The sequence below is a fragment of the Panthera onca genome, chromosome A1 (genome assembly GCF_046562875.1).
Source record: "Panthera onca isolate mPanOnc1 chromosome A1, mPanOnc1 haplotype 2, whole genome shotgun sequence".
In the NCBI taxonomy this organism is placed as follows: domain Eukaryota; kingdom Metazoa; phylum Chordata; class Mammalia; order Carnivora; family Felidae; genus Panthera; species Panthera onca.
In genome coordinates this window covers 80,700,708-80,715,169 of record NC_138339.1, presented here as the reverse complement: position 1 = coordinate 80,715,169, position 14,462 = coordinate 80,700,708, and the positions used below count along the sequence as shown (strand labels likewise).

Below are 14,462 nucleotides of genomic sequence, written 5' to 3'. Positions count from 1 at the left end.
TTGAGTCAGTGTGGACTCAAATGGCTACTACATTGTTCACTATGAGGGGCATGGATGGGACCAACTCATGGAACCAACTCTAACCTGCATCAGAACCACACGCTTCGCAAACCTAAGGACAGAGTAGGTCTGATTCATGATGCATTTCAGCTGGTAAATTTCAGCAAAATTTCATATGATTTCATAGCAAGTAACTGATTCATAATCAAATATGCTAGATTTCAAAATCAAATATTCAGTGTTGGTCATTCATATGAGATAGATCTGAAGGTCAAATACTTGGCCAAAGCCCACCTACTGATAAGGTGTTTTGACCCATACAGTGTTTAAAAATATAACACAACATTTTATTTATTTATTTATTTATTTATTTTTAAATTTTTTTAATGTTTGTTTTTGAGAGAGACAGAGAGAGAGGCAGAGAGAGACAGAGACACAGAATCTGAAGTGGGCTCTAGGCTCTGAGCTGTCAGCACAGAGCCTGATGCAGGGCTTGAACTCATGAGCTGTGAGATCATAACCTGAGCTAAAATCTGACGCTTAACCAACTGACCCACCCAGATGCCCCTAATCCAACATTTTAAAATGTGGGGAAATTTACATACAAATCCTGACTTCTGAAGTCTCTTTTATAAATGAAAAGATTTGGTAACTGTGGACCTTCATTCCTACAAAGAGGAAGGTGCAGTGGACACATCCTTCCTGAAGCCAGGCCTTCACTGTCCCATGCACCAAGGTCCCAAACTGTACACAAGTGGCCTGTTTCACTCACTTAGGGTGGACCCTCTAAGCATTTAAGCTTTTGACTCTAGATTTAAAATTTGTTTATGTGAGTAGCTTGCTGTTTCACAAAATACCTATGTAATCTGTTGAACAAAAAGTATAATATAGTCTTTACTTTTATGATTTTAAAAGTTAAATCTAGTACAAATCCATTCATCACTTCGCACATTGAAGAAATCAATATGAAATTGAAAGGGAAGTGAAGGAGGAATTGGCTACTTGTGTTTATTCCTCTTCAGACTTTCCTGGAAAGACAAAGTATTTTCTTTCTTTTCCCATTTATCATCAGCAGAATAATACATAGAATAAACCAGGTCATAAAACCACCAATGGGGAAAAAATCTGGAGTATTGTGCATTGTAAGCTTTTCCTGTTCTGAGAATTACTATACTCAGTTTATTCAGTGTGACATATTATTTCCTTTCAGATGTTTATTTAGGTCAAAGTGAGTGAGAGTAACCAGCAGGATACCTCTCAGGAGAAGCTTCTCCATACAGCAGAATTTCTAGTTAGGAGAAACAGAGAGATTGAGAGCTTAATCCTCAACCCCACAGGTTTTAGGAACATAGTGGTAGCAGGGCGCATTGGAGGCCAGGATTGGGAAAAACAGCATTCCACATCTAAGCAGATACAGGGTAGACTAGATGAGAAGTAGGCTATGATTCACTGAAGGAGGTTTATCTGCTCAAAGGAGAAACTCTGACTAGATGGCAGAGTAGATTAAAAATTTAAGAATAGGAAGACTAAAGAATATCGATAGTTTAGTCAATGAAAGCCAATTTTTCAAGTAATTGCCAAGTCTTCTTTGCTGTTTCTAGCCTATACATGTATGCATTGTCTAAATTTAGCAAAAGGAACCCTACAGTTATCAGTGGAAAACAATCAGTGGAAAAACAATAATAAGATTTGGGTGACAGATTAATGAAGTTAATTAAGAGTACAAATTTTGGGTTAAAATGGATGGGTTCAAGTACTACCTCTTTAATTATTGTTTGACCTTAGGCAAATTATCTAAACTTTTTAAGACTACGTTTTTTAGTTTTTAAAACTTCTCTAGTATTTTAAAATTCCAATTTTAAGTAATAATATCTAATAGAAAGTGTTGCTTTAAGGATTGCATAAAATAACGCCAATAAAGCACAAAACGCAGTACTTGCTGAGTAACTGTTAATGTTAGCAATATTAGTATTATCTAATGTAAATTGTTTCAAAGATCATTTGTTGAATAAGAAGTGAGAACACAGAAATGCATTGCAAATAATGCAAAGGTGGAAAACAGCAGAATGTAAATTTATGTATTATTATGTTTGCAACTACATAGAAAAAGTAGTAGCTAAAAAGTGGGGGGCGGGGGGGGAGGAAATATTCCAAAGTGCTATTAGTGAATGTGTAGGGTAGTGAAACTATGAGTCTTGTTCCTCTCCTCTCTAACTTACAACTGTCTCATAATTTTCTTATATTAATTTTATAATAAAATTAATTCAATATGGAAGCAATTTAAAACTCTCATAATATTTTTACTTGCAAAAAATATTTTTACTTACTGCCTTCCCTCAGTAATATTTATCTTGTTCTTGTCTGCTTTATCAAATACCTATTTAAGAGTTAAAAGAAGTAATCAATGATCATATTTAGTTTGAAGACAGAATTTGGCCAAAGAATAGATATTTGTTTTAATTGTTTTTTTACACTTACTAAATATAATTTAACACTTGGATCTCATCTGAGTTGACTGGGATTAAAATGACAACTTTAATTTCCTTACAGAAAAACTATTTTTTTCTTTTAGTCCCACACGATAAAAAGAAGACCCAAATTGTTTCCTCGGGAATTTGGTTTTATTTCACAAAAGTATCACTTAACTAAAACTGTATATTAATAAGTATATAACTGTATACTAACAAAATATAGATTTCTCCTGTTGGGTTAAAGTATACACTTATATGTGTGTTTAGTTTTTAAGATGAACAAACATTCAGATAACATTTTGTGCAATGATTGGTGGTGAGGAGCTGGATTTTTATTAAACAATAATTATATAAGAAGAAAAGAAGCCCTCTTAATGAATATTAAGGTTAATTTTTTAAGAAGTAGGTAGGTATAAAAGTAAATAATGGTGTTTGTTTTAGTAAGAAACAAATTATGCTGTACCAAACAGGAACAACAGGATTAATATGAAGTAATTTTTGTGTTCAGTATTCTTTATTAAATTGTGACCCTGGAATATTAGACCTAGTTTCCCTGTTGCTGATCCTTTAAGGTATCAGCTGCACCATACATTATGATATTACACATGTAGGAAGAAATAGTGACATTTGGTAGATTTGTGTTTTTAAAAATATAGCAAACCATAGGATCATAGTTCATATGGTCCAGCCCTCTGTCTTCGGACAAAAATTTTGGAAATTTTTCCATAAGTCTGTTTTAAAGCAGGAAATCATTGAGATTAAGAAGAGTCAAGTCACAACAAAAGTTGGTTCTTTTTCATTTCCCTTCTTTCTAGTTTCAATTCCCTCTTTTTAGATAAGAATTAAAATTTAAAAACCCCAAAGAGGTAAGGCATTATGTTAATGAAAAATTCAACAGAGACATTCTTCGTTCTGGAATCTGTTTCCATATCAAGCTGTTATGCTTAATCTGGGAGTCTGATGCTGGCATGAATAGTTTACAGACCATGTGCAGACACAATCCTCTCAGAAACACAAGAGAGAATCACTTTGCAAAAATGACTATATGTTGGTTTATTTCCTCTATGGCAGAGACCCTAATGTTTTGGTATTCACAATAGCAGTTTTGTTGTTTGTTCTTCTCATTAAAGGAAAATGCAGAGAACGCATATAACTGGCTGGAAATCTCTTGTTCCTTGTCATCACCATCCCAAGAGGATCCTATCAGGATTGTGAGCAAAATATTCCTCTTAAATGTGATTTTATCTTTTTTCGATTGATATTCCCTCCTCAGATGGGAAATTAAATCATATTTTTAAAGGAGAAACTCTGTTTAAATATGGTAGGTGGGGCCCAGAAAGAGAGAAGGAAAGTACAAAGATAAATAGTTCTGTGTTTGGGGAAGATTCATGCAGACAGTTTAGAGTTGACCCCGTTTGGTGGGTAGGAGCTGTGTGACTACTAAATTTAGCCTCTCTGTAAATCAGCCTGTGCTTTCTGCAGCATTACCTTCTTTGATATTTTAAGCCGGTGATTGACATGCAAAGCTGGAGCAAGGAGGGCTCAGTCTGGGACAGGTTGCTTGCCTTGACCATCTTAAAACAGGCCTCTTACCTGAACCATGCTTCCTGCATCCAGAAGGCAACTGAACTCTTCTCTCAGTGGATGGAATTCAGTGGAAAATTAAAGTAAATCTAGACATCTGTCCTGTTCTTTGTTCCTTTCACTTTGATGTAAAAGTCTTTGATCAAGCAAGACATTAGATCTAAAACCTTTCAGTGAGGACAAGAGGGAGAAAGCCATGCTGGGAATTACATATCTGTGTCTCGTGCTCCCATATAGTAAGTGCTCAATAGATTTTGTGAGAAGTGAGGTTTAGGTCCTTTGAGAGGGAGAGCTAAAATGCAGTGGCATAGTAACAGAAAGATAGCCAGAGGGTAGAAGCAGGGGGGTGCCCAAGCTTCAAAAGTAATGTCTTTTAAAGATAAAAAGCAATGTGAAATGTACATGCAGTCAAAACACCAGTGATCATTTGTTAAAACTTTTTTTTTGTAAAAAAGGGAGGATACCTTTTAAAAAATACATATTTACTTCTTCATTAATCAATACCACAGACCGAATTTTGACCTCAGATCTCATCTTTGATGGGAAACTGATGATTTGGGCCATCAAAAGTGTGTATGTATACAATGGCAAAATGGATTACGGTGGTTATTATAATCAGAAAGGTGCTCAGTGATCATATGGATTATGTTGCCATTCAGTTTAGCAGTTTGCAACCCACAGATACTAACACATGCCACAATCTTTTCAATGTAGGCTTTGATTTCTTTTCAATACAAGATTTTATATAGTTATTGTTAAAACTCTCATTCTAGAGTTGGATGTTTTGAAAAATCAAATTTGTATGTGAATTAAGGAAAATTCATTCCTTAAAACTGAAGAAAAATTTCATTATTTTAGCAGAGTGTAATGTGATGGTGTCCATATTTCCTGTGCCACATTGCTGGTAGGCTATCATAATTTCTTTCCATATAACTAAATCTCAGTGAGCTTCTTGAAATCCTATCTTGAATTCTTCTTTTTGAAAACATTAATTCCAGTCTTCTTCTTTTAGTGCTTTTCCGGTCATTGTGATTAAACTCAAAAATCAGTTTAAGGAAAAAGGATCTTTTAGCTCTAGTTTTCTCTTCTTTTTGTTAATGTTTGAATGGGTTGTATGAGTGAGGCTAAAATGTAAACATCCTGCTGTCCTATAACATAAAGAGATATTATTCCATCTTTATACTTGTTAGAAGAGGGATGATCTTACCTGCAGCAACCCACCTATGGGTTAGATATGGTAGCTCAGCATGTTTACTCCGATGCAATACTTAGGAAAATATTGTGGGTAAACCTTATTTATGCTTGTAATCAATAATACATAATTAAATATTATAGGTTTTGTTTTCCTAAACATCAAGCCTGCTAGTATTAAGCCATAATGAAGAATTTTCTTATATAGATTAATTACTTCATTCATGTATTGAAAAATACTTCATTCATGTATTGAAAAATTCTTTGCATGTTGCCTGTGAACCCGCAGTGCTTGTAGGTACCAAGGATAAAGTAGTAAAAAAACCAATGATGTGTCCTACCTTCAAGGAACTTACAATGTATTTGTTATCAATTTTCATACATTTGTACAGTAAATATACCAAAATCAAAACAATGTAGATCATAATTTAATTGCCTAATCTTTGTTTTGTGATTCAACTGGTACTTAGGATACTTAAGCATATATAGTGGAAACAACACAAAATCAGGATCATGGGTTTAAATCTCATCTTCAAAATGACTAGTTATGTCACCTTGCACCAGTTGCTTAACCTTTCCAAGCTTTATTTCCACTTTTTAAAAATCAGGATAATAACAATCTCACTAGGTAGCTTTGACAGTTAAATATGATGTACAGAGACTAGTACAATCTCTACCATATGGTCACTGTATGATAAATGCAAATTTCCTGCCCCATCCCTACTTCTCTGTTGTGTTTTTTCTGAGCTATCAAAATGAGTATCAGTTATTATTTATCTAATGATATTTGGAATTAAAAACCATAAACAAAATTAGAATCAAAACTACTTTAATATTCTATAGGGCAATAAAACCTCAAAATTGTGGTTTCTTCTTTATGTGGACAGAAAAAAATTATTATATCTTATTAGTTTTACAAATTATAAAATGACTGAACCTAATCAATTTTGCTAAATTACAATTTTCTAGACCTAGAGAATTAGATGACTTTCAGATAGTCTTGTTAGAAAATAGTCTTAATGTGGGAATTAAAATGGCAAGTAATCATGTTTTTTTAAAAAAAGATCACATAGCACTAATACAGATTACTCGATTCTAGAATTCTGTATAAACCACTGCTTTTATATGTCAGAAATCATCTCTTGTATATATGGATTCCATAAAGTTTCTATTTTCATCTCTGAGCAAGTTAAAATTTTATGATTATTCTCCTTGCTAATATTTTATCATCAGTAGAAAAAAACACAAATAATTTGGAAAGTAAAGTTACATAAAATAATTTTATAAAAGTCTGACAGAAAAAAAGGTTTAACACATTAGGTACTGAAAATAACTCATGGGTGATTCTGTTATAGCAATTTAAAATTATAATAAGAAAACAAGAGTTTTTTGTTTCATAGGACTTTTTTTCCACTTCTGTTCTTCTTATTACAGCATTCTAACAGATGTTTTAAAGATCGTATATTCCGTGGGTGCTCAAACGGCAGTAGGATGGAATTACCTTTTAGAGCAAAATATGGATTGTCACTTTCAGGTGCTGAAAAAACCAAAATTCTGTGTGCATTGTCAACCAGCAAACATCAGGAAAAGTTAATGAAATAAGTGCACTAATTTAAATTGTTAAAAATAAACTGATATAAATTCAATGAAGTCACTAAAATATTGGCCACTAATTCCAAAGGCATAAAACAATTGAATCAGGATTTGATTTGGTTTGACTTTACCTCCCCAAAATATATACTGACAAAATGCAAATAGTGAAAACAGATATTCCCTAGTTATTAATCAAGTGACTGATACTAGACAAATGCCCATGTTTTACTTTTAAAACCTTGGAGAAAAATTACCACAAAATTACATTCTTATATATAAGATGTTGTACAAGATGCTAATCAAAGTTCTTTGAGGGGTGCCTGGGTGGCTCAGTGAGTTAAGCGTCTGACTTCAGCTCAGGTCATGATCTCATGGTTCATGAGTTGAGCCCAGGGTTGGGGTCTGTGCTCTCAGCTCAGAGCCTCAGAGCCTAGAGCCTGCTTTGGATTCTGTGTCTTCCTCTCTTTGTTCTCCTTGCCCACTCATGCTCTGTCTCTCTCTCTTTCTAAAAAATAAACATTAAAAATATTTTTTTAATTTAAAGTTATTTGAAATAATAGGTAAATAAAATTACTGCCAGAAAAAAAAAATTAAAAGTTCAACTGGAACATTAAAAATGTTAGCCAGTAAAGAATTTATTACTGTTTATGGTAAATTATCATTTTATCATGCATTTCTTTCTTCTATTCTCTTAAGATATTGGTAGCCCGAGTTAGCCTCTATTACATAACACACACTATGAGAAGTCAAATGCTCTTTATTTCTTCAGATTAATTGAACTAAGAATGGGTGGAAAGGTCATCAAGACACAGGAGTTGGTGCCTCTTCCTCATGCAATCTCCAGAAATCCAAAGGGACAGCAATTAGCCTGGAAATTTTTAAGAGAAATTTGGACTCATCTCCTTGAAAAGTTGGTATTCATTTATATCCAACGTGTGTTCTTCCACCTAGATGTGCCTGAAACCACATATTTCGGTCGCCTGAAACCAAGTATAATGATGTGCATATGAATGTGAATGATCCTATTTCTTCCCAAATAGTTTGATGAACTCTGTTAGTTTGAAAACTTTATAGTCCAAATTATTCTGTCGAGGTGTGAGGGAGAGGAATGAGAAGTGAATGGGAAATAGATTTCTTGCACTCAGCTGGGAGCAAATGTGAGCTGAATTAAGTCCAGTCATCAGCCCCTGTATCACACTCCTCCTAGCTTCCTCACCAGCTCAGAAGAACTCATATATAGTGAAGTGAAGCCATATATAGTGCATTAAACACATTTGACTTGGTTTGTTAATATAGTTTGTTCTAGGGGGAAATTTCAGGAATTTTTTTTAAATTGGCATCAGCCTTATATTTTATTTATTTTTGATAGACAGAGAGAGACAGAGCACAAGTGGGGGAGGGGCAGAGAGAGAGGGAGACACAGAATTTGAAGAAGGCTCCAGGCTCCGAGATGTCAGCACAGAGCCTGACGTGGGGCTTGAACTCACAAACTGTGAGATCATGACCTGAGCTGAAGTCGGACGTTCAACCGACTGAGCCACCCAGGTGCCCCTAAATTTCAGGAATTTTGATGAGAGCTAATCCCCTCTCTCAGTTCCCCTGGGGAAGTGGTACAGTGGAGAACTTAGAGGGGCTGACTGGAAGTGTTTGGGGAGCCCCCCTTCAAAACTCCATTGGCTCTGAGTCTTTTCTGGAGTTTCAACTTTTCAGAGAATCAGAGCTCACCCCAGCATGCGCCTAGGCCTAAAATATCCCCCAGAATGAACCAATAATGATTCAGTTTCATTGGAAAGTACAGGATGGCTTTGCTTCCTCTCACAAAAACTCCTGCTAAGGCACTCAGCCATTCCTCATTCAAATACAAAATGTCTCTTACAAACTGTATGGAAAATACCCTCAATCCAAGAGCTGTGCAGTTTGTTCTGTTCATCTTAATGTCAGTTTGTGTCTTTGATTCTAGTCCTCCCCAGTTCCTCTTCCCTCCCATTTGTTAGCCATGAAGGGTTCAGAGTCCTCCATAAAGCTTTGTGTAAGCAAAAAGAGCATTTTCACCCCTCTCCCAGGCCTTTAAGGGATTGACATTCACATGGGACCAAAGAGAAACTCCATATATATAATTTATATATATAATATAAAATGTGTGTGTGTGTGTGTGTGTGTGTGTGTGTGTGTTTCCTTAAAAACTCTGCAGGAATCATTGGTTGGGGTGTTTGTATGACTGTCAGTTCCCTCTTGAAATGATCAGACTTTTTCTGCAATGCCATAGATTTCCTTTGTCACTAGAAATGATCCTCCTGCCTGACCATGTGCACAGCCTAGACTTGGACTCATTTCTGGGATGTATCTGTGCTCTGCTTTTCAGCATGAATCCCTTTGACGTATGGTACAAATTCTCTATATAAGACACCAGGGTGAAGGATAGAGTCTGTGGCTGCAAATGACAGTTCTACAAAATAACATTGCCCCCCAAAACACAGTGTATAAATGCAGTGGATTTCCAAAATGGGATGGGGAAGTGTGTAAGACAATAAGTAGTATATTAGAGTGCAAGAAGAACGTATTACTGTATATACTAGTTCTAACACTATTAAATTTTCTTTTTAACCTACAACCTAATTGATAAATAAAAATATGTATATTGGGAAGTTCTTAGAAAAAATTCTTTACCAATGGAGTACATAATAAAAAAATATAGACAATGCTGCTTTCAGCATAAACATCAATTTAAACATAAACATTGCTGACAAAGATAGTCACAGTTCCTAAAAAAGGCTTTATCTACATTTTTATCTTATGGTCAAATTTGTTACATTTCATAACTTTGGGATTTTACTGGATAAATAGGTTATTCTTATAATAATTAATAGTGTACATGATAATGTACAAACATCATACAGTGCCACATATCTGTTTAAAAATTTTTTTAATGTTTATTCATTCTTGAGAGAGAGAGACAGAGCATGAGCAGGGGAGAGGCAGAGAGAGGGAGACACAGGATCCATAGCAGACTCCAGGCTCTGTGCTGTCAGTGCAGAACCTGACATGGGGCTCAAACTCACAAACTGTGGGACCATGACCTGAGCTGAAGTTGGACGCCCAACCGACTGAGTCACCCAGGTGCCCCATGAATGCTACATATTTTAAAAACAAATGACATAATAAACACAAGGCTGGTATTTCTATTAAATTTGTGGGTTTCCTTTTTGTCTTCAAATTTGACTAGGCTCATTTGCCATGAGAGTGATCATCTCTGGAACAACATTTCACTCCTCTTCCAAGGAGTTACAAGAGGTTTGTGATTCCCTATTGCTAACAATTTAAAAATAAGTGTTCAGGGGCTCCTGGGTGGCTCAGTCAGTTAAGTGTTGGACTCTTGATTTCGGCTCAGGTCACATCTCACAGTTTGTGGATATAGTTTGTGGACTTGGTTTGTGGGTTCAAGCCCCACATTGGGCTCTGTGCTGACAGCACAGAGTTTGCTTGGGGTTCTCTCTCTTCTTTTCTCTCTCCCCTTCCACAACTTGCATGCATGCTCTTTTTTTCTCTCAAAATAAATAAATAAATAAATAAATAAATAAATAAATAAATATCCAAGTTATAAAACTGAGTACAAACTTAGATATAATTTGGTTTAAAGTCTCATTTTATTAAAAGAAAATAAGTAGTTTGTCCAATGTCATGTAGCAAGTAATTGGAGGGGACAGGTCTAGAACTTCTTAAAATACAGGTGTTTATAGCATTCAAAATAAAAATTACCCATGAGACATGAGTCCTTTCATATTATTTCTTGCATATTACAACATCACTGAAGGGACTATGTTGAAGTTTGGAAGAATACTTAAAGGTATTGTAACAAAACTACTGTTGGTGGCAATTCTACTTCTTTTTAAAATCATTCTAATGTTTTACATATTTCCAAAATAAATATTGAATTGTTTATTCTTTAAAGAAACTAAGAATTACAGAATTTAAATCCTGGCTCATGACTTACTCTATGACTTGGTTTGATCACTTAAAGTTTTTATCCAGTGTGCTCACTTGTAAGATGAGGATTTATCATTCCTGTCTTACATTATCTATTTGAAGATAAAGTGAAATAATAATTATACACAAAAAGAGAGGAATAAAACAACCATCTAGAGGTTGGCAGAGAAATTATTCCGGTGTTTGTATAATTTGCAAGCTATTTCGAACCCCTTTGCAAGAGCAAGTTTTAATGAACTATGCCAGTATTTTTTTCTTGCTTATTTTTCAGGTGAAACTGTTCTTTGAATCTCTTAAGGCCCAAGGACGATATCTAGGTACTTTTCAAATTATTCTGGAAGCCATATCCAAAAATATCAAGTGGCTGAAGAAGAATCTTCCCACTCTGAGGACTTGGCTACTGGTTAGTATTTAAATGGTCAATAGGAAGAGCACATCAGATGTGGGCATGAAGTCAGCAAAGCTCAGGTCAAAGTCCTGGATATTTTGTCTAAAACAGTAAGAAGCCTCAACAAATCAACCAGCACAGATGCCTGCTCTCAGCTGTTGTTTCTAGCTGACAGATGTATGATGTTGAGGTAGGGGAAGGCCAGTTCAGTAGGCTATTTAAATGTAAACTTCCTGAATAATGGAGATATGTGGAGATGGAGATATAGATGTATAGACATAGCTGTAATAGATTAGCCGCACCACAGACTACCTACATTGCCTTAAATCATGACATTCTTTGCTTCTTTGATGCTTTTTCTAATCTTGTTATGCAAACTGGAGTTTGCTCAGTTTTATCTTCAAGGAAACATAGTCAATTCTTTTTTTAAAACTTTCCATTTGCATCTCTTCATCTCGTTGCCTTCTTCTTCCTTCATCTCAGACTGAATAGTTCATTTGATTTTTACTATTCATGGCAAATCAGAATCAAATTATGAAGTTTAAGGATCAGGAACACAGAGAATTTGTCATCAGATCTCAGATTATTAGAAACTAGATGTCAGCGTTTATCAGTGAAACTGGGAGGGCTGCTTGACTTGAACCTCATACTCCTAAAAACCTCAGAGACAGCCTTTTGAGGTCATCTCCACGGGCAATAAAATCTGCAGTCACAAAGGTGCAGGAGAGAAAAATGATGCCTCACTGCTTTAACCCATACACTAATGTATTGTTAATACATCTTTGGAAAATTGCAAAATTAGACTGTACTGTGTATATTTCTGGTTAACTCATGGTTTAATGTAAATATTTCGATGAATCATCATATTGTATAACCCAGTTTTAGTGTTTCTTCATATTTTAAGAGAAACTCTTGATCTCTGAAGTGCTTTTCTGGATCCTTCTTTTAATTGTGTTAATAAGGTATTTGGAATGAAAAAAGAAATAACACTCTAAATACAGGTAGTACATTTAATAAATTAATGTTCCCATGTATGAATCAATATGAAGATGTAAACACATTCTGGAAAGATTTGAATCAGCATACAGATGATTGACTAATTTGGTCAATTAAGGGAAGCTGGACTATTGAGGCTGGGCTTGTGTGGGGAGGGTGTTATCCATTTTGGAGTGGTAGCTTGAAGCTTTAAGATCTTTCTCTGGTTCCACAGGCAGAGACAGGATACAGTTGGGATGGTCCATGGGCATGACCCAATATACATTTTGTTAAGTTTGTTTTCAAATCATTTCTTGGAATCTTTGAAGCATCTTTGACTCTAGATTTGACTCAGTCATGGTCCTACCATGTGTATAATATGTGATGTCACTCTAGAATTATGTGTACTTTTAAATAAAGAAACTGAAAAGTAAAGAATATTGTTCCTCCCCAGTAATATGTAAATTAAGCAGCAAGTGTGTATGAGTTTTGGTAGATTTGTGCTGTCGTATTTATTTCCATAAAAGTAAAGTCCTTTCCTTTGTATAGTAAGTTATCTACCATAGGTTTCCAAGTTTTTATTCTCTTCCTTGTAGTTCCTTATTTATATGCATGTGTAACTTCTCAGGTCCTTAACAATTGAGTACAGAAGTAGGTGTAGCAATAGAATTACCAGTTTTATTATTTGTTGAGAATGAACATGAGAATCACTGTGCCAATAATGTTTTAACAAATAAGGAGTTTTTTTTTTTTTTTTTCAAGAAGTATATTGTACTTAGTGTGGTATTTCAAAATCTTTATGGTAGATGACAAACCCCCAACACAAACTAAGACTTGGCTAAAGTTAGTTTTACTTCCTTTCACCCCAAATGAACAAACAAGTTGCAAAAAAAAAAAAACTATAGACAAGATCATGAATAGATGATGGAGAGAACATATACAACTCTATACCTCGCTGAATGCCAGCAGACCCTTGGGAGAATTTTGTGGTGTCTGAACCCCACTCAGAATGAGAAATCTCCCAGATCATAGGCGCCCAGAACCAATGTCTTGCTTCCTTTTAGGCTTTGTGTAGGAGGGACTTGAGCCCTCAAGAGTCCAGCTTGCCACCATGATAGGAATTTCTTGTGCTACCTCATGTATATAGTTCTGCAGTTCATTCCTTGCTGTGTCATTGGGTCTATTTGAGGTTCCAGAGAAGCAAGCAATCAGAGATCTGATTATCTGAAGGACATTCCTAGGTTTTTGTTTTGTTTTGTTTTGGTTTGAGTGGGGACGGAGTTCATTCCATCCTAACTACAAGAAGGATCTCCAAAGAGACACGGAAGCTAGTTTTCCAGTTGAGCATTGTGTCTACCAAACACAAGGTCATTTAAAATCGCCACATTTTTACTTCGCAACATCCTTTACTTAGATTTATTACTGGCCTTCTTTCTTCCATTTAACCATGTGCCACTGTCTTTTATTTCGGCGTGTAATGGTTTACAACTTTTGTATTTACAGGCTTTAAATCATTTATCTGTTATATTGTCTGCTTCCTGAAATCTTGATCTCATCAAAGTCGAGTTTCCAAATCATAAGGAAGAAATGGTGAAAAATATTATGAAAGAAGTAGGTTGGCTGGGTTGAAGCACATGTATGTTTTATGTAATCTAATACTTTGACAGTGACAGATTATCTTCCTGAAAGGGGATGTTAATTCACTTTCTTTTTACCCCTGTATCCTGTGCTTGTCAGTACCAAGTGTTAATCTTTTACATCTAGTAACACTTTCCCAGTAAAGTACAGCTTCCCCAGATATTTACATAACTATGCCACTAGTCTCCTTTGATTGTTACTTGCTTGATACATCTTTCTGTACCCTGTTACCTTGAATTTTTCTATATTTAATTTCAGATGGGTCTTTTGTAAACATGCTATACTTGAATTTTGTTTCCTATTACGTTTCCCATCTTGGGCAAGCTCAGGCTTTCCCATCTGTCCTTTCCACTCTCAAAGGCATAAAAACTGAAGCTTCAGATGCCCTCGAGGTGAATACTGACTTCAGCCTTCTGCTTACCCCTCAGGGTTCCTGCGTTCAATTAGTTTTTGATCCATGACTATTTCTCACTGGCTTTCCAAGTCATCCATACATTCAAACAATTAAAAAATACATTTTAGTCTACATTTTTAATTATCCTTAGTAAGAAGGTCAGTCAAGGTACCTGGTCTAGCATATTCCCAGAAGCTATAATAATTTATTTTCCCATGTGCAAATGCCTAACACTTTTACATAA

General features: G+C 35.2%; 1 protein-coding gene across 1 annotated transcript in view; it reads left to right on the top strand.

The window, feature by feature from the left end:
• Nucleotides 1-11,521, top strand: part of ERAP2 (endoplasmic reticulum aminopeptidase 2) — a 40,731-nt gene extending 29,210 nt beyond the window's left edge. Inside the window, 9 exon segments of the mRNA XM_060634096.2 lie at nucleotides 3-76; nucleotides 79-153; nucleotides 3,602-3,682; nucleotides 3,954-4,138; nucleotides 6,681-6,759; nucleotides 6,762-6,865; nucleotides 7,609-7,751; nucleotides 10,054-10,130; nucleotides 11,095-11,521. Of these exon segments, the coding sequence (XP_060490079.2) occupies nucleotides 3-76; nucleotides 79-153; nucleotides 3,602-3,682; nucleotides 3,954-4,138; nucleotides 6,681-6,759; nucleotides 6,762-6,865; nucleotides 7,609-7,751; nucleotides 10,054-10,130; nucleotides 11,095-11,238 (962 nt within the window). The 3' untranslated portion in view covers nucleotides 11,239-11,521.
• The last annotated feature ends 2,941 nt before the right edge of the window (nucleotides 11,522-14,462 follow it).